Genomic DNA, 21,851 nt, shown 5'->3' with positions numbered 1-21,851 from the left:
TCACTATGTGCGTTACATACTCCTGATCCCTGCACTATGTGCGCTACATACTCCTGACCCCATCACTAAGTGCGTTGGAAACTCTCACCCCATCACTATGTGCGTTGGATACTCCTGACCCCTGCACTATGTGCGTTGGATACTCCTGACCCCCCTGACCCCTGCACTATATGCATTGGATACCCCTGACCCCTGCACTATGTCCTTTAATGCACTCCTGAACCCCGCATTCTGTGCCTTGCATGCTCCTGATCACTGCACTATGTGTGTTAGATACCCCTGACCCCTGCAATATGTGCGTTAGATACTCCTGACCCCTGCACTATGTGTTTTAGATACTACTGATCCCTGCCCTATGTGAGTTAGATACTCCTGATCCCTGTATTTTGTGCGTTGGATACTCCTGATCCTGATCCATGTCCTTTAATACACTCCTGACCCCTGCATTCTGAGCTTAACATGCTCCTGACCCCCACATTCTGTGTTTTACATACTTCTGACCCCTGAACTATGTGCGTTAGATACTCCTGATCTCTGCATTCTGTGCTTTACATACTCCTGACTCCTGAACTATGTGCATTAGATACTCCTTATCCCCGCATTCTGTGCTTTACAAACTCCTGACCCCAGCACTATGTGTGTTAGATACTCTTGACCCCTCCGCTTTGTGGGATATGTGCTCCTGACCCATTCACTTTGTTCTTTACATGTTCCTGACTCCTGCACTCTGTGCATTAGGTACTCCTGACCCCTGTATTTTGTGTGTTATGAGCTCCTGACCCCTTTACTTTGTGCTTTACAAGCTCCTGACCATCACTTTGTGCATTAGGTATTCTTGACGCCCATATTTTGTCCATTTTATGTACTCCTGACATCTGCACTTTGTGCTTTACACACTCTGTTGCACTTTGTATATTACGTGCTCCTCACCACTTTATTTTGTGTGTTAGGTTCTCCTAACCCCTGTACTTTGTGCTTTACATGCTCCTAACCCTTCACTTTGTGTTTTACATACACCTGACCCCTGTGTTCTGTGCATTATGCTCCCTGACCCTTTCACTTTCTGCGTTGCATGCTCCTTACTCCTGCACTTTGTGCGTGGTACCTTATGATCTTTAGAATTTATACATTTACGTACTTCTAACCCCTTAACTTTGTGTGTTATTCACTCCTAACCCCTTAACTTTGTTAAGTAACTTTGTTACTCTCTTCTGACCCCTCACCCAGGTACTTAAGGTGATCCTGACCTCTGCACATTTTGCAGTATGTTCACTGTGTGTATTATCTACTGCCGGCCCCTGCACTTTGCGAGTTGCACAGTCCTTACCCCTTCCCTTTCTACATCCCACACTCCTGACTCCTGCACTTTGTATTTTACACATTCCTGACCCCTGCACTCTGCTTTACAGTTGTCCTAAAACCTACCCACTGTATTTTCCATACTTCTCATCCATATTGTATATTGCATTATGCCATACAGTACATTACATACTCATGACCAAAGTATTTGTTGTCCCAGTAGCTGCTGGTTGCTAAATAGTCCCTGAATAGCTTGAAGATTTTTTTAATTTTTGCTAAATAATTTTTGCAAAATATAATTGTGCTAATTTTTAGAGTTCTCTTTGGGACATCCATTGGTGGCACAGTTATTATGGCATATTCTCTAGGTACAAGAATTGCGGCAAAGATGTGCCATGTGCCAGGCACAGGGTTTTAGACTGTCAGCATAACTTGACCACTCCCAGCTTTCTGCTTCTGCCGCTCTGGGTGCTCCAGGTCTATTTACAATGCTAACAACACTGCTGATGTTATACAGATCTGAGATACATTAAGGATGAAATAAAGTAAAATCATCTAAATTAGGGTTTAGATTAGCCTTTCTCAATCTTTTTTCCCCCTGCCAAACTGGTGCAGTAATCTCAGGTCTTGGGGAACCCTTCCTAAAACCATTGGAGGTCAATGGAGAAGATACACCTTACGTTGGTTGTCAGTGGAAAGAATGCTCACCCTACAGATATAAAAAAGAGATTGGGTGTCATGGTACTGACTTTAACAAGTGGCATTGACCTGAAAATAATGAGATCACCATCACAAGTTGAAGGAAACTCTACCAACCTCTGGAGCAACCCTGGGGTTCCATGGAGCCCTGACTGAAAAAAAAATTGACATAGGAGGTCAATGAGCCAAAGCTCAAGGAACCCCTAGTAACCTCTGGAGGAACCCTGGTCCTGTTAACCAGTGATTCTCAACGAGGGTTCCTTCAGAGGTTACTGGGGGTTCATTAAGCTTTAACCTTCCAAATCCTTTACAGTCAAATCATTGTTGGGGTGAATGGGGAGGGAATGTATTCATGTTACTCAAGAATTCTGACACTCCAGCATAGGATTTGCCATTCTCATAAAAGCATAAAGGTTGGGCACTATACCCTTTGCAATTTGCTAGGTTACCATATTGGTTACCTTAGGGAGATCCTGTAGATCCTGTTGTCTGGTAGGTGTATGATAAATGTCACAGCCACTGCTCTATAAATATACTTAAAGATAAGGTGTCATTCTCTGTTGGATTCCCTGGTGCATTATTCTTTATTATTAATGATTTATACAGGGTGGGTGATGTCTTCACTTGGCTTTGTACTGATCGTAACCATTTGGGTAGATCTTGGTATCCATTGGTACTATTCTGCTTGTTGAACCCTGAATAATATAGGAAGGTAGCTTGTGATTCAAATTGCAAGCAACAGCAAAAGCCTGAAATGTCTGTTCAGGATACGGAGTTCCAGGTCAGTCCTTAGCAATACCTGATGGTGAAAAACTGTAAATGTCTGTGTTTGGACAAATTGGTTTCTTCTCCTATAGAACAAACCAAGTGTTATGCACTGGTATGTGCTATTCCAGAAAGGCATCTGACTTCCAGGGGATCTAGTAAGGGTTTCCTTAAAATAATCTCATTCTTCTGCACCAAATGCTGAGGACACAGATGTGTGGAGGGTTCTGATCCAGCAGTTGGCGACTTACATGGAAACCATGTGCTATCTTCCTATTGGTAGAGGAGAGCTATTCTAACATCACAGGTATTCTTGTAACTAGAGCTGACCTCTTTCCAAGTAATTTGCTGGAATTGCAATTATATAATAATGCAGAATGTTGAAAGTAAAGTACAGTTCATGAATTTTAAAGATGAACTTTTGTCAATTCCATTTGCTGCTAGTTCCATGAATGGCCCTGAATGGCCCCTACACACAAGGAAGCATGAGAGGTTGCACAGTAGAAAAGTATGGGCAATTATTGAATTAATGAGAATTATTATCCCCAGAATTTTTTTAAGCTGGTGGAAAGGAGCTGTAGGTGGGTGGCAGCCCCTGTATTGTGACCCAGCTCATCAGTAACCACCCAAAAACAGCCGAGTGGTTACTTAAAAGTGCCGAGTGGTGCGCCTGGCTACAAGGGGCCGGGGAGAACACTGATGGGACCAGAGGTTGGGTACCCACTGAAAAGTCAACATTTTCCAGAAAACGCTTTTTGCTTTTGGAACTTCCAACATTTAAAATCAACCCTTCTGATTCCTTCTTCAGACCACACACATTTATTGTATAACATTCTCTGCAGTATTTTCCTGTGAACTCAGGATCCGGTCAGGATTTTCTTCACATATGTTGCTTTTATCGAACATTGAAACCTAATTTTCACATCAGGAGCCAAACACTTTTTTTTTTCTTTTGCTAGAAACAATTTTTAATTCATGCCCATACACTGCATTGCCCCATCATGCTGTAGTCCATGCAAACCCAGCAGATTTATTCAGGACAACTGAGCTGTCATTCCCAGATGCAGGAACTGATGGATCCACAAATGACAGGTAGTGCTGTTTGGCAGGATTACCATGGGGTTTGCAGAATAGGTGATTAACACAAGGACAAAAATATTTTACTTTGAATGTTGCAGTACAGATTGATTTTACGTTTTATGCTATAGTTCTACTTTTGGTTATTTGTTTAGTCTTCAATGGATTTTAAACTGCTTCCATCTTGCGCCAAAACATGATCCCTTATTGGTCTGATTTTTTTTCACAAAAAGAAAACAGCAAAAAAGTAACCTGAAACGCTCAAAATTTACTAAATGCAAGGTTGGGATGGACACACAATGCTGCTCTGGTTAGAAATATTACCACATAACTGTGGAGATTATAATGGCCAGTGGACCAAGAGATCTTAATCTCACCAAGTGCCTTCAATGTGGAGCTCATTTCTAAGGGTGTTCATCAACCTTCAAATCCTAAAAGGTTAAATGGGGGGGGGGGGAAAGCAATGGGGCAAGTGAGGCAGATGACACAAGTCCCTATTCTACAAGGGACACAAGTCCCTATCATTCTTAAGCTGCCAAATTGCATTTATGTGTCCATATGGATTGTGCCCAATAGTCTCCATTGATTCTAGAGATTAAGAGCTTGTGTCAATGGATTTTATTCTTTGCATTAAAGGGGTGATGTGTTCCTATGCAAGTCTATGAGGATTCTAATCTGTCTTGAAGCAAGTGAAATGCAGATGCTGAAGTAAGTAAACTGGTTGTGAAATGCATCTGCCTATAAATTCTGAAGGATCCCTTTATTATCTAAAACTAATGTCATGAAACCAAGCAGAAACTCGTTACTACATGCTTAAACAGAGGTCAGCAAAGAGACCCCAAAGTTCATTTAAAGGCTTCAACCCGATGGTGGGACCATTTTAAAGCAGGTGCTATTAAACTGCTCACTTCCTCCCCGTTCACATTTTATAGGTGGCTACAGGTGGAATGCTGCATGTAGCATTTCACCCAAGGGCACAGTTCAGGTGTGTGGAAAAATGGTAACGGTACCTCAACCTCACTGGCACACTGAACGTAGTCTAAAGCTAAACTCCAGGCAGTGTACGTACCTACATACGACCTGGTATCATCCCCCTTGATTCCTATAGAGCAGAGCTCAGGCTAGGAGAGAGAGAAGCAACACAATGCAGAGGAGCTGTAGAGGAAAGATCACAGCTTATTGGAGAGCAGAGCAGAGTTAGGCTACGTACACATGTCAGATGATTCTCATCCGATAAATGCCTTAGGGCTGATATCAGACGAGAATCTGGCATGTGTCCAGCGCTCGTCGTCCGTCATTCCAGCAACCGCAGACGAAGAATGATCATAATGAAAAGGAATAGGAGAGAGCTAGGCAGGGTGCTGCTCTGTCGTTCTCCCTCTCCATAGAGCAGAATGGTGCTGTGTGTACAGTGCTTGTTCATTCATGTCTTTTTTCGTTGGGAAATATCTTTCACAAATATTGCATGTGTGTTACCAGCCTACAGTGAGCTCATCAGTGGACTGCTTCTCTTTTTACTGTCCATTCATGGGCTCAGGGAGGGACAAGACCTGTGTTACTAAATAGCATCTGAGATCTGTTGTCCTGTTATAAAGGTCGGTGCTGTATGGCAGATCTGTAAAAATTTAGACAGAGATACAAATGCTTTCTATTAAGCAGCTCTTCTTTATTCATTATATCTGGGTATTGAAGCTTACAGCTTTAATCGCGGTCAGCTGTAAGATGCACACTCCCTTGTGTATAATACTGCAGATATATAAGAATGGCTGATGCTGGTCCCCCTGCAACCTGTGACACCATCTTCTTCCACATCTTAGTTATGTGCTCCTTGTAGCCCGAGCCCAGGTTGCCTAGCAACAGGCAATCAATTAAACATGGAACACAGGCAAGGTAGCCATAAGCATGGCAGTCTCTGAGCACAAGTCCCAGAAATGGGCGATGGTAGGGGGGATAAAAATATGTGCTCAGCCGCAGAGAAGCTTCTTATACTGCTGCGTGAGGTGAATGCAGATGCTTTGGCGCTGCCAGGCCTCTCTTGCTGAGAGCCCTGTACGATATATAGCCATGGCTGGCTCTTCAGGTTGCTGTAAATCCCTTGTTAGAGCAGCTCGCTTGGAATTCATGAAACTTTAATCGCCCTCAGGGAAATAACAAGTGACCTTCCTGTAGACATTGCGATGGCAGCAGTGTGCATTACTCAGGAATCTGGAGACCTGTCACCTGCTGAACAAACAAACACCCTTATTCAGTAAAGAGTCCTTATTCTAAAAGTACATGAGTTCTTAGAGAAATGCATGGGATGCCAATATTGGGCGGCTAAAAATTATAGTGTATTGGCCATAAGGCTGGGACAAGCATTCAGTAAATGAAAGAGCCCCTTGGGATCCCTTATCTTTCCACTGTTTCCCTTTTTGCTTTGTGGCTTACAGGGAAATGCCAGGACGCTCATCCTGAGTACCGAGTTTTACAAAGCATACCAAATATTTTGAGGTCCCAGGTGAAACTAAAGTATGCGCAGGTGCCCTCCAGGTGCATAGCCATATACATGGAGGCCACAGTGCTAATTTTGAACAGGCATCCCCCCATTCTGTACCCTCTCCCTTGCTGTGCTTCTACCAGATGACCCTGCACAGCAGAATTGTGTATTGAAGCATCTCAGGGACATTATAGCACCGCTCCAATTTACATCCCCTTTTTGTAGTCTTGTGATTACTTAACCAAGCACAGGGGACACATAAGGGATCCTCAATGTTCTTTAAAGGTCTACCTAAACCATCCATTCATTTTATATCAATATTGAGGTCCATTCACAACAAGGTACGTGTATTGGTCCATTGTAGTGTCATTCATTATTTACTGCACACTAACACAACTTAACAATTCATGTGCACTGCACTGCAGCAAAATGCAGTGTTCTGTGAGCCACGCTGTGAAATAGGCAAATTGCATCATTTTTTTTTTGCGTGTTTTGAAGTGCATTGCAGCCCATTAATTTGGAATGGTCTGCCTAATGCAGCTTTCCATATCGTGAAAACAAATAGGCCATTACTATACACAGATACACAGTTGTTTATGGATTAGTACTCCTATAGATAGGCATTTTCAATTGTGAATAAGTAGATTTTAGTGTATTTTTAGCTGAATTTCTTTTATATGGTTGGCTGCTAGGATGCTATTTACTCTGTTTTAATTCTGGCAGTTTTCTTTTGAACAATGGCAGATGCAAGTCGAACACCACCTGTGCTCATGCTGTGGGCTGGAATCTGAGTTTGTCTTGATTCATGTTTGGTTTAAAACCACATGAGCACTGCTTTCCTACCTCTTAGGTTGCAAGCTCTTCGGGGCAGGGTCCTCTCCTTTTCCTGTATCACTGTTTGTGTCTGTCTGTCATTTGCAACCCCTATTTAATGAACAACGCTGCAAAATTTGTTGGGGCTATATAAATACTGTTTAATAATAGTAATATTAATAATATTAAGAAAACAAACTAATGAATAAAGTGAAATGCACTTTTATTCTATGTTGTTAGTGCAAACTCACATGTATGCTATGGGATGCATTTTAAGGGATAGAGCTGTGCTGACCCATGAAACCACATCTATACAAGCCTTCAGAGAAACAAATGGCAAGTAATTGCTGATGATCCCAAAATAGTTTACTTTTAGTTTTTTTTATGGTGAATTAGTAGAAAAGGTTGACCTTCCCTCTTTATAATCTTCTGCCTTCCTATAAAGTAGGAGTTCTTAACCTTTTTATTAGAGCCGACCCTTCATCACATTTTTAAAAAAAAAATTTCCCCTTCAGTCTTGTTTCCTAAACGGGAAACCCACATCCTTTTGGTATACTTGTGGCACATATTCCAGGAGAATGGGCTGCTCCTTTTGTGCATGCCCGACATCAGGCGTGTGTCATCAAGTGGCTTTCTTCTAATGTAAAAAAAAAAAAAAAAAAGTACTCAGTCTCATGCATGAGCAGTGAGATTGGCAATTTTTTGTACATTTGCAGGAAGACGCGTTACCCGGTCTCGTAACGCGTAAGTACTTTTCTCCAAGTAAATTTTCTCCAAGTAATGGAGAGAAAAATGGTGGCCCTGGAAAGAAGAGGGAAGCTGAGACAGGGCTTGGTTTGTGCATGGCTATGGCTTTTTACAAGTAAAGTAAAATTTCAATTTAAGAGAACCCAAATAAGAAAAAAAATATGCTGGATTGGAACCAAGAATTGTTCCTAAAATATCAGCAAAGTATCAGCAGTATAACACATTGCTGTTTTTCTTCACTATTTCTGTGAGCTTTAGTAAAGATAGTAAAAATAAATTCATTGTTATATTTTCTTTTTACACTTTTAATTAGCACTGTTAACTTTCATGGTTGTGTTCTTTCCATGTATTCTTCCCCACCCTTTGTCTTGTATGTGCTCTAGTCCTCTATACATGGCTGTGCTGTGATTCATATTAGTTTATTTGTTTAACAGGTTTGATTGGCAGGTGTCAGAGGTGAGTATATATATTACATCCTATATGAAGGAATGCAACATGTGACACAACTGCATTAATAATCTACATTTTAGATTGCAGTAATATGTAATTTAAGACATAATTGTGCTGTATCATTTGCCACTAATTTTATACTGAAACAAACTAGGCTCACATTACTACAGTCATGTGCTGACCCATCACAAACATGTCCTTGATTTTAGTTAAGGTCCCAATTCAATATTTGAGAAATGCTAGTATAGAGATTTTCTTTTTCAAGAAAAGACATACTTTGTTACTATGTTACAAGACATAGTTACCAAATATAATGACACAATCCCAAACTAGAATTCTGCCAATCTTGGCTTATAATATTTGTTCACTGTTTTGTGATTAGCTTGCCTCTTCTCAGCATTATATTATATATATATAATATATATTATATAACACACATTGTTCTATATAGGCTATAGAATGTGTTGTCATTGTATAGTTTACAAAAGGTTGCAAAATGAAAACTAGTTGGCTTGAACCTCATAACAGCATTTAAGTGCAGAATGATTTGTTATGTTTGTTTTTCCAAATTAAGATTATACGAGGCGTATAGTATGCAGAATAAAATCAGAGTGAGTCATAAATGCTGGTAGCTACAATGCCATTTCATAAGCCAACTTTACATGAGTCTCGGGAGTTGAACCTTCCTGCTGCATGGCTGCAGATCTGTTTATGGATTTATGCTAAGTCAAACTTTACTAGACATTTTAGATTGCAGTATGATAAAATCTACCTTTGGTAATTTATTCTTGTTCTATAACACATTTTATATAGGTTTATGTAGATAACAGAGTAGATGACAGCTTTACTTTATTCCACTTCCCACATCTATTTTAATCCTTTTTAAAATGTGTGATGTTATCTCACATTTAGGGACAGGACTAATAGAGTGGTGAATCTTCCCATAAGTGACATAGACAAGAACAGAAATGGTGAATGAGACGTAAAATTACATCTTTTATATGTAAGTAGATTGCAAGTTGCACTGACTTGAAAATGTGCCAAATGCAGCAGTTGCAGAGCTTTGATTGGCTAGATCTCAAGTCAAATTTGAAATTTTTAGCGTTGACCATTTCTGGGCAGTAAAACCTGCGAGAGGTTTTTAATCCTTCACTTCTCTATCCAAATAAAACAAAAATGGTTTCAGATACCCTGTTATGGAATTGAGAAAGGAAGAATAACACAACCATTTTGCTCTAGTGCTCCAAATTCTGCCCCACGCATTAGGCCTGTACCAATGTGTATACAGCTTCTGTTTTCACAAATAAGGATTTAAGGGTATGACTTGTCAAGCTTGGTTGATTTTAGTTTTGGACAGAATTTGGAGGGATCGAAACAACTCTTTCTGGGGCCCTTTTTAGAAAGTTTCTCCAGCCTAGGTCTTGTTCTAAACTTGATGTCTCGGTGTGTTAACTTGCATAACGTGCACAATGTAGAGGAATTGGATGGGCTGGCAACACACCAAAACTTCAGAAAAAAAAACAGATGAATGCACCTGAGCACCATTACCATAATGTGTAGGGGTACCATTCAAAATCAGTTGCATTGGTAATTATAATATTGTGGTAACGTCAATGCATCCTTAATGTCCTGGTGACAGCAGTCATACCAGGCAAGAAAACAAATCTGAAATATGAAGACAAAAATACAAATACAATAGGGATTCTATCATTCTCTTACTGTAAACAAGTTAGCTTTTCTTACTGTGTTGTGGAGTTTTCCCACATTATCAATTGGATAGGTTGGCAGGAATTAAAGAGGACAATTCTTTAATGCAGCCTACAAAAATAAACGGGGTCCGATCAAATCCTTGTTCCCCTCGCTTTGAAACTGTTGCTTGGACACCTTTATTATCTCTAGAATATCCTGTGAAAAATGCGCCACTTGCATGTCTCTCACCCTTGTTTTTGTCAATCTTCCCTTCTTTGGCTGCTTTATAACGATGAAATATGAACTGTCTGTTGCTGATAAACATTATTCAGATCCCTTTGGGAACCATAAAATCCATGTTGTATAGACTGGGGAAAACTTGTAATCTTGATTGTTTTCGTTATTTCTTTCGAAGCTTTTCCACAAACACATAGAAGGTTCTGGTTTAGGGGCTCATTGCTAAGAAAAACCCCATTTAAAAGTAAGTCCTGCTCCACTTTGACTTTGTTGATCTCGATAAGTTACAAAGAAAGACGATGTTCCTGTGGCCTATTTGGAATATGTTTTCCGAGCTTTGGTGTTCAGTAAGTTTATCGGTTTGGACATATGAGTCATTCCTGCCCCTCCTCTGCCACCATTCTCATGGCAGCACAGAAATCAGGTCCATGTGTGCTTCTTGGTTTGTCACAACAATTACATCCCAGAACATGCAGAGTGTTACTGAGTATTATTTGAGCATAATGTAGTCAAGCAGTGCAATATTTGGCGGCAAACAAACGAGACAAGTGTCCTAGGCAGACTCTTTACTTTTATTGTGCGTGTACAGATGAATGTCTCTCTCTGAAGGTAGCAGTCATTTGATGTGATAGGACAGATGTTGGTGGAAATTACAAGGATGCACACTGTGAATCAATAGTACTCATGCTGTTATAATGTCACACAAAGAGGAACTTTACTATGCTTGTTGGTTATATTTCTTTGTTACTGCTTTTCTAGGAAAAATGGATTTCAGCAGGTTCGGGAATGAGGTTTTTTTTTCTCAGTGATGGGTAGGCTTTTATTTAAAGCAGCCTATCCTATTTGCGGCACCTCTAAGAGGATCCAATACTTGGACACCCACTAGGAATTGTCCAGGTCATTGTCACATGACCACATATTTAAGTAAGTAAAAGGGGCATCCATGTTTTTTTATTAATTACTGGTAGTATTAGGAAAAGAAAAGCAAGGTGGGCTTTTTAGTACATATGTAACATGATGCCCTAAAATTTGTTACATAAGCCCTAAACATCCTACCTTTCTAATGCTAATCTAAATAATTTGGAGTTGGCAAAAAACGGTTGAAACACCAGAACAGAGGGAAGTCTCCCTATATATAGCTACACAATAGTTTTTGTGGGGTCATCAGGGGTTTATGTTGTGGGTAGAGGTTTGGACAAGAGCTTTAAATAATTCTTATAATTCATAAAAAGGATATATTGTCTTATGCAGAATGCAGAGCTGTGATAAGACTCAGCAGGCCCACCCGCTACTGGCGGCCTGTACAAATTTACAGGGGATGAATGCAAGAACAATCACAAGGGGCAGAAATTGTTTCATGCTGGATTACTGCACATATCTGAAAAACAAATGCACAACAGAGACCATGATTCAAGACAGAACATACATTTTGTTTTGTAATTAGGTTTAGTCCAGATTTCGCTTTTATGACACCCATGATACCATTGGTAGCTTCTCTGTTTAGCAGATTGCAGCATCCCCAGCCTCCATTTAGTCATATGTACTTTGTCCATCTTGGCATCCCCAGTTGGGATGGGATTAGAGAGAATGTCCTGCAGCCAATGAGCAGATTGGTTCCTGATCAGTATTCTGTCCTCTTTTTGGCTACTAGTCGTATTTAAGCCTCCTAGGCACAGGTTTCTGGATCTTCAGCTTCTTATCTCCTACCTGCTTGATGATTTTCTGCCCGTTTGACTTCTTGGATACCGACCCAGACTTGACCCTGACCTTAGCCTGTTCTTATGGTGAATATTTCCTGCCAACTGCTCATACTTTTAAGAGTTTTAAATTTTTTTTCTTTTTTCAAAGTTCATCTTGCCTTATGTCTTATCACTCTCACCAGTAACCAGGACAGGACGTGTGGCAACATCTCTACAATGGGAAACACAGACTGTAAAAAAAATCCAATGGGGAATGGACCCTCCACCACTTTATTGAAAACTTGCCTGGTATATGATGGTGGTTCGAGACTGGGAATCCTTTCTTGGGATTCCTTTTGTCCATTTGTATATTCATACTGTACATACTTTATATATACAAACTGATCAGCCAAAACGTTAATGCCTTCAGCTTATATTGCATTGGTCCCCCTTGTGCTTCCAGTTCAATTTTGACCTGTTGATTCATAGATTCCATCGTTGATTCATAGATCTCTATAGAGCACCATGCTGCCTTCTTTTCCCTAGGTAAAAAATGCGCATGTGCCAGCCCATTTACATGATCTAAAAGAAAATGTGATGCATCAGATCAGCTCAGCTTTTTTCATTGCTCTATGGTCTACTTTTTACATTTACATATAGGCACTTTCAACAGTGGAAAGGTCTCTGCATAGGCACTCTGCATTGGCTATGGAACCTCATGTGCACCAAGGTGTAATGCGTTGTGTGATTTGACACCTTTCTGTTATGGCCAGAATTATATGTGCTACAACAAAGAGTTTTCGCCTCGCCCCATGTTTATCTATTGACCTTGGACACCCATGACACTGTTGCTTGTTCTCTGTATAGCTTATATAAGCACTGCATACCATGAGCACCCCACAAGATCTTCTATTTTGGGGGTGTATCCATCCGCCACTATTTGGCTCTTGTCAAAGTTGCATGAAGCTAAATGGTTGCTTCATTGTTCATTTGTTGTCTGATATATCCCCCACATTGACAAGTGCCATTGGAATCATATATTTGCTTCACCTGTCAGTGGTTTTAATGGTCTGGCTATGTATGTGTTAATTTTACCTTCCCAAGTACTACAGTGCTTTCTAAATTTAATCCATGTTTACCGGGAGGGAAATAATTGACATCTATTTTACCTCATTAGGAAAAATGCTGGGTGGTGCAGACTTTGACTTGACTAAGCTATAGTTAAAACCCACAATCGACCATCCGTCAGCTGTCTGGCGCTTCTCTGGCTTTTCTGTGATAAATGTTTACATTTACAAATCCAAAGCATACTGTACATGGAGTATTTCACAGTATTGTTTTCTTCTATGACTTCTAATTAAAAAATAGATTTATTACATTATTGATTACTCTAAGAGCCCTAATAAGATTCCCCTTTATAGGTTAAAAAGGATGTAGCATCAGGTATACTTTTTCTAGTCAAAACTTGTTCTTTTCAGACAAGAATGTAAAGCAGGGAGTGAACAGAACCTTTAGGTTTAATATTGCTATCTGTGTGTGACTATTGTCACTGAGACACAAAGTAACAGAAAATCCAAAAATGATAGTTATCACCAGAACTTGGGTAAAAATAAAATCTCCGAATGGGGCACTTGTTTTGGCGAAAATCAGCTAATTGGGAAATTTTTATGTTCTATGTCATCTGCAGGACAGAAATTTAAAGAAAATCTAGTAGGATACAGATGGCAAAAACATACGTAACAGTTGCTTTACCTCTCCCCTATTTTATAGAAAATAAGGAGAAAGTTTTGGTTTTAGATATACTTTAATAGAAGTATTCTAAGGCTGCCCATGCACATCAAATCTGTTGTGTACAGCAGTCCCCCAACATCATTCATTGATTTGTCCTGGCGAATCAATGAACAACTGATTGGAAAGGATGGCTGTGCATTTCATTGGAGGAGAGCACATTGAACGCCCATTGAACAGAATTGGCACTGTGGGCCTAATTTATTAAAGCTCTCCAAGGCTGGAGAAGATACACTTTCATCAGTGGACCTGGGTCCAGCAAACCTGAAATGGATCTGGTACAGGATTGGAAACATTTGCTAAGCCTAAGTGATGTTTAGGCGAAACACTTGCAGGCAATAATCACCACAAATTTCACATTACTACCTTTGTCATTACCTTTATCATCTTTAATCTCCAGAAGAAAGGCCATCTGTGTTCAGGCAGCATTCAGGGTCAGCATTTACTTCCTGGACTGACATGTTTTATTAAAGCTCTCCAAGACTGGGGAAAATAGGGTGTCATGGGGGAACCTGGGGGATTCAGTAATCTGGAATAAAATAATAACGTAATACTTTGGTTATAGTTGGCAAATGTTTTCAATCCTTGACCAGACCCATTGCAGGTTTACCAGATCACCCAGGTTCTCGTAGGATGATCTATCTTCTCCAGACTTGGAAAGCTTTACTAAATTAGGTCCGTTGGCCTAAAGGTGTATTTATATAGCAATGACACAATGCTTTATGGAATCTGTAGTCATGTCACTAACTATGTTTCAGATGAGCTCACAATCTAATGTCCCTATTGTTGTCATATGTCTTTATATAATCCAAGGCCAATTTGGGGAAAACCCTGTGGAGCTACCAGTATATATTTGATGACCACAGTCATTTTGCCACACACTGCAGCCTTTTACCTTGTGATTTGCTACAAAGTTGCAATGATTAGTGGGTTTATACTGTTGTTGTAGCAGCACAGTTGTTGTATGTTATGACTTATGAAGGACCATCTATTATTTGAGTTAAATGAAGACTTGTCTTGGAAAATATTATTGGAACAGACTTCTATCAAAGGAAGTGAGTCAGACAAAATGTAAACATGCTTGGGACAACCAAAGACCTATACTCAGATCTGTTTTTCTACCATAAATCCTCTATGTTTATATGCATAATATAGTCATGCAGACTTGTAAAGTTACTGAAAGGTCTACTTTAAATTCACAGAAGTGATAAATGCAGTGCAGCAACCTCGTGCTCCTAATTTGCAGAACTCATTATCCCTACAATGTCAGTGCTCTTCTAGCAGGTCAATCAATTGGACAGCATAGCTTGGATATTGTGTGCAACATCAGGTTAGATCGATGCAATGTCAGATAAACGTGGAGGTGTATACTGACCTATTTTGCTTCATTTACCCTTTCACAACCAATAGTTAGTCAGCACGTGGTCATTGGTAAAAATGCGTACTTATTCCAGGTATCTGTATTTGGAGCCCATATAAACATAGCCACATATTGTATGAGCAATCATTTTGTGCAGCAATTACTGGCAAGTAAAGGGTGAGTACACCAAGGTGAAATGACCCTTCCTTTGGTTAGTGATGTCTTTAGGATTTTGATGGAATGATCTCCTACTGTTCCTGGCCACATTGAGCTGACGAATGTGGCTATGTCACTACAGAACTTAGTGGTCAATAGTAGGAACCATGGTGCCCACATGTGCATATGCTATCCCCGACACACCCGGAAGTATTGGATAGCATTGGTGGTGCTGTCTCTGTTCCTTGACAGAGAGGTTGGAATTCTATCTTGCCCAGTTGGTAATAATTGTGTACAAAGACACACATTAGTAGATCTCCAGAATTGGATCATTTTGCATGATACTTGTTTTCCCTGGAGATAAAAATTGATCCTGGGGGTTTGTCCACACCCCATCCCCATTTCATGAGAAAACACCAGCATGCTCCAGTTATTTGCAACAAGTAGAATTTAGAGGTGCTGCTGTTTTTCTCATTTATGGCCAGCTGAAACAGTGTAGGTAGTTTTTAGGACCTAAAATCATTTATATGTTGAATCATTGTTTTGGCGTAGGTGTTCTACATTGCTAAAATTAAAACCAAATGCTCTTCGTTTTTAAATTGTTGTCACATCATCAATCTATAGTTCTTTTGTTTAAAGGTAAATATTAAAAACCTTGCATGTGAATTGTTAGAGGAAATGAAAATGGTCATGTAAATGATTTGAAGCACAGAGTTAATAAACATGCTGGCCCAGGGGAGCGAACCATTTAAGTTTTTTAAGCTGTCTTCCCTGCTGACTCTTTTCAGGTTTTGTCAGTACAAGTCTATTATCGGGAAAACTGCTGAAGATTGGACGCTTGGAATCTCCGAGGCATCAACAATGAAGCACTTCATGAAGTAAGTAATTGGCAATGTGTTTTCATCCTAACTTTCTGAAGTATTGTGGCATCTACCCAGCATTTCCTCTATGGCTGTGGTCGCCATTTTGTGAGCTTTAAGGGTGTGTGTGTGTGTGTGTGTGTATATATATATATATATATATATATATATATAAAACTGGATCCTAACAATGAAAAAAACAACCAAAGAAGTTAGAAAACTAACCAAATAAACCACATGACCCAGCCACCTATAGGACTACTGCAGCTGTCTCCTTCGGGTTAATCTTAAGTAAACACACAAATTAACAAGGCAAATTCTCAAAGCAATCAAGCTGATTAGTAAAAATGTTTTATTTTCTTTGAAACTGAACTTTTTAAATTCTAGCATGTGGTTGGCTGTAGCGGTACTACGTGTGTTATCTTTTCTGCTATTTAGCTTTTTGTGACTACAAGTCTTGCTCCTTATCACATAGACATATGGTTTCTTTTGCTTTGCAGGAATGTTGGGAAATGTGGCATCCATTGTTCTTCTGATTTTGGGTGTTACATGATCACATTTGATTACATCCAACTCCCAAACACACACACTTGGTATATTCAGGGATGAGAATAAAAACAGTGTACAAGCACATTTGCCATGGAAACAAATATTCTGCCCACCATTATACTTCTATACACTGTTTGTATTCACTTATCAACATGATTGCTGTTTGCTTTGTTGCATTTTTGGGTTTAGTTGGGTTAAATATTCCAATGCAGCATGTTTTGACATTTACCCTGTTTATTATTTGGTGAGTCAATTTGTGTTTTTGCTCACAATGCTTAGGTATATGGTTGAGCGTGGCAGGATTATGTCTGCACCTCTGGAATCTATTCGGGTGGGCAGTACCCTTACCTTGCCTAGATCTCTGTATTGTCCTGAAACTCCAATCAAAAAACTAAGGACAACGCATGAAAATACTAGAGCTATTTGGCCTGTCAAGCAATATGTTTTTCTGTCCATTCAGTCCTGAGATTAAGACAGCTCTACTACACAGCACTGTCTGTCTGGATAGTTGCTTTACTTTAATTTCTGTACTGTAGTTGAATAACGATTACAAACCCTGTCCCTTCTCCAGCCTGTGACTATGTAATAAAAAGAGAATCAGTGGACTGATAAACCCATTTTAGTGCTCCCTCTTCTAATCATAAAGTGCCATGTTGGCACATAATCGCCGCAGCACAATTGAATGACTACTGCTGCTCTTGTTACCCTTTCAGTAAATTAGATTCCAGTTTGCATTTTCAACACTTATATTATGTCCCTGATAGTCTGTTTCCTTCCTGACAGTTTCTTTAAAAAAGTGTTCAAGCAAAAGTAAAAACTAATTTCTGACCATTGGGAACACAAACGACAATGAAAACCAGACACGTTCTATTCCTTGCCTACTTTGTTAAAAAAAGAAAAAAAGAAGAATCCTTAGTGTAGAATGTCCCTGCTACCAATGTATTGATAGCATGATTATAGCCAACAGAAAATTATCCAAACACTGCTGTGGTCAGATCACTTATCATTGTGCTGAGGACAGAATCTGTGTTGTCAGCAAATGTTATGATTTTCAAGGCAATTACAAGGCATAAACATAATATATTTTTTATTTAGAATTCCTTCTGCTATAGGGATAAAGGGAATCTACACCAATAAAACATAATTTGGGTAAAAAAATGTTGCATAAGGATAAGCTCAAGATAACTGTTGTAACAAACGTTTAGATTGAGAACCAACTGATCCATCCAAAGCCCTTGTTAGCCATACATGCTTGCCCTCTCATTGCTTTCAGCTGATATACAGGATGGTGGGGGTACATGACATGCTAGCCTAAATTTTAAAATGCCCAATATGTCTGATGCCCCCATCTCCATCTCCTCACTTTCTTCCTTTGTATATTCCTTAAGAAAAATATTTATTATTAGCCTATATTTATATAAAGCCAGCAAATTATTCACCACTTTAGAAAGTCTATAGTCATATCACTAACTATCCCTCCAAGGTGCTCACAATCTAATGTCCCTACCATAGTTATATGTCATTAACACATTGTATCAGGACAATTTTTTGAGGGAAAACCAATTAACCCGTCAGCACGTTTTAGGGATGTGGGAGGAAACTGGAGTACTCAGGGAAAAAACACCCAAACGCAGGGAGAACTGTGAGCAAACTACTTGCAGATAGTCTCCTGGCCGAAACCCGAAACTGAGACCTAGAGCTGTAAAGGTGCTAACTTTTGAGCCAACCATGCTGCCCAGGTGGACTTAAAATATTATTTACTTGGACTGTTAGGAATGGTAGAACGAGAGGTTTATAACCAACGGAGACTCTTCTGGGACGTATATGGCAGCGCTGGTCATGCTTGGTGGACGTCAAGGACACCAAGTCTAATAAACCAACCTGCTTTAATCAGTTACAGGATAATTAGGAGATAAAACATTTATTCTAAGTATTGATGTGTAAAATTTTTTAGGAATGGGTTCAGATGGGTGGTTAATCAAGCAGATTCCTGGCTTTTTACTGGTTAGAAAATGTGAAGGAACCACATGCTTTCCTTTTATCATTGATGAAACCTATAAGAGCAGTTGAAAAGTGTTCTGCAAAGATTTTGCAGGCATTGACATAGCTTGAAGGTTAGTACTGAGACATTATATGACCTTCTAGTGCTCAAATTACCTGCACAACTGCTTCCATAGGCTGAATGGGAACATTTTCCAGATGCCTGCTATGCAATTTTTAAAGTGGAACTAAAGTCCACTTTTAAAAATTTGGAATTAGGCTGGATTTTGTTACAGAAAGGAACATGCAGTCTCTTCTGCAATAGGCATTCCTATCTGCCTGATTATTTTACTCTTCTTTCTACAAATTTAGCTGTGCATACATTAGGTAGCCAGGATACTCCCTGCTTTTTCTGTAGTTCCTGGGAGTGATGAATTTACATCAAGATGGCTGAAGATTGAAACATAGAAGAGAAGAGGGGAGAATACAAAATGGGGACAGGCAATTATAGAAAGGGTTTGGTTCCGGGTTTGAAGGATTTTGGATGTGTCTTTGAGGAAAAAGCATGATCAAATTATGTATTTCCACCTCCTATACCCCTCTGATTCTGTGCAAGGTAATTACAACACTAAAAACGGCTTCTGTAGAGATTTTGAAGTGTTTGATACTCCAACAGCTAAAAAATTAAATATCTGTCCAAATGTAACTGATTCCAACCAATGCATTCTATATTCTATTTTGGGGAGTGGCTCTCAGTTCAGAGATTTTTTTGTCAGTGCAGATACATACAGCACATTATGAACATATATAGTTGTATTCAGGTATTCAGGTCAGTAACAGTTGCAGGAATCCTTAACACCTAGTGATACAAGAATAAAACATGGTAGACAATGAATCACATCTAACACCTCATCACATTTTCAAGCCACATATTCTAGCATTCACGCAAATGTACAAGGCAATGAGGCTAAGCTTTTTTCTTTATGTGTTGGAGCTTTGCTGCAAAGGGTATAATGTGTAGAGGGGTAACGACACCCATAAGAGATTTTTGCTTTATGGTATTAGGTAATGCAGATGGTGGGTAAAGAGAAGGACCCTAACTGTTCATTCTATCAAGGTACGACATCCCAAAATTAAATACATAGAAAGAGGTTGGAGCCCTATAAAAAAGGGGGGTTCCCAAAGAATTTTTCAGGTACCAACACAATCAAATAGGTATTTCTTTAAAATCACATACTTTTTATTGTTACATTATTAGAATCAGATCCACAATGGACAGAACAACTTAAAGGTTTCTTAACAAACCAGGGGCCTATGTGGCCACTAAACAAGATGCTGCTATCAAACAATGGAAGCTTTAAATTTATATGAAACCTCCAAACAAGTTGAACAAGATTGATCACTTGACACGTTTCGCAGAACTAGTCTGCTTCTTCAGGAGTGTTTTGTTACAGAGCTACCGTAAGTTGAGTAGCGTATATAGGTAATATTAAAAGGAAACAATCATGGCACGTTGGTAGGTTAGATCACTCTGGGCCAAGAAAAGAACAAACTCAGGTAACACACCACAGCAACAGTCAATGTACTTTTATCAGTTGTTATAAAAATGGAGAGTAATTTGAGTAAAGATTGAGTTACAATGAAAAGAGCCTGAATAGGTAGCCCAAGAGTGCTTGACAAGATCAATCCAAAGAAGGTAGATTAAAACAATGTTGTGAGGATAAGGAACAAAAACATCCCCACTAAACAGCTCACAATGTGCCAAATGGGAGCTGTTCACAGCTTTTTCCCACCCAGTTTAAAGAAAACCTATTACAGAAGCCTCCCAGAGATACTAGGCAATGCAGCCTTCCAGTGCCTGATCAAAACTGGGTGCTTTTTTCTGCTAAAACGAAAAGGCGTGTCATAAAGGTAAACCTACTTTTCTCAATACAATATGTCTTCTTCAATTGATTAGCTCTCTCTTGGAGGGCATAAGAATTAAAGCTCTGCCCACTGTTTGTTGTTAATCCGTTGGCCTTTTTCCAGACTTACCTATCGGGGTAAAAGTTGATTGATCCATAGAAAACAAATTATGTTTTAGTTTTGTTTCTTAACACATTTTGATGAGGAAAACTCATGGTGAGAACTGATAACAGCAAACAGATGGCAAGATATATGAAGGTTTCTTTGTAATTTGTTAGTCTAACAGACACTGGGTAGATTTTTCTTTAACTGTTAGCTTTCTGTTTTCTGCCTTTTTTAATATTATTAATATTATTATTAAGGTTACATTTATCCGAAAATACAAAATTAGGGCTCAAGCTCATAGCTGCTAAATTTTGATTGTTTTTTATCATGCAGGAACATCATGGTCTCATTCTTGGAATTTTTTGGAACATTTTTCATACTGAACATTATTTTATTGTCTTTTACCCTCTCATGATCAACAAGTGCAGTCCTTCCTATAGATCCTTTTTTTCAAAGGACAGTTTAGCTTTTTTTGATACATTCTATACCTGTGGTCTGAATATATTTTAAGACCTGGCCAAGTAAAAAAAGTTCTGTAATATTATATTTTAAGATCATTTGCTTAATTGAATTAATCAGGAATCTGATCATCAAGGCACTTACTTACAGTACATTACCTGAGCTTTCACTACAATAAGTAAAGTAGAGCTATGATGGCTCATGAATTTTGGTCTTCCAATTATATATGAAGCCAATGAGAAGTCAACCAATATAAGATGTTTTTGATCCATTGCTATGGTTCATTACTTAGAAATTAAGTACATTATCTCTGTTTTACATAACTTTGAATTATTATCAAAGATTTTACAGGTTGCACACAATAATCTGATAGAGTAACACTCACTGTTTTCTTCATTATGTTATCAATTGAGACATAATATGCAGTCCAGTTTTGGGCACCAGTTCACAAAAAGGACATTGTGGAATTAGAGAGAGTGCAGAGAAGGGCAACTAAACTAATACAAGGAATGGGGGAGCTCAGCTATGAGGAGAGATTAGTTGAACTGAATCTATTCTCCCTTGAGAAGAGACATTTAGGAGGGATATGATCACCCTATATAAATAGATATATAGTCCATATAGAGAACTCGCTTCCCAATTATTCACTTTAAAGTCATTACAGAGGACAAGAGGGCAATATTTTGCTTAAAGAAAAAGCTTGATGCTTTTCTAAAAGCACAGAATATAACTGTATTAAATTTTTAAAGTAAAGATAA

At 39.1% G+C, this 21,851-nt stretch overlaps 1 protein-coding gene across 3 annotated transcripts in view; it reads left to right on the top strand.

Annotated features, from left to right (window-relative positions):
* ELMOD1 (ELMO domain containing 1) overlaps positions 1-21,851 on the top strand; it is a 62,085-nt gene that overhangs the window by 990 nt on the left and 39,244 nt on the right. For all 3 annotated transcript variants that reach the window (XM_072403152.1, XM_072403150.1, XM_072403151.1), the window contains exon 2: positions 16,024-16,113. In XM_072403152.1, coding sequence (XP_072259253.1) covers positions 16,097-16,113 — 17 coding nt within the window. In that variant the 5' untranslated portion in view covers positions 16,024-16,096. The remainder of the gene's footprint in view (positions 1-16,023; positions 16,114-21,851) is intronic.

This window comes from Pyxicephalus adspersus, chromosome 1 (genome assembly GCF_032062135.1).
Source record: "Pyxicephalus adspersus chromosome 1, UCB_Pads_2.0, whole genome shotgun sequence".
Lineage (NCBI taxonomy): Eukaryota > Metazoa > Chordata > Amphibia > Anura > Pyxicephalidae > Pyxicephalus > Pyxicephalus adspersus.
This window is presented reverse-complemented; position numbering and strand designations above follow the sequence as displayed.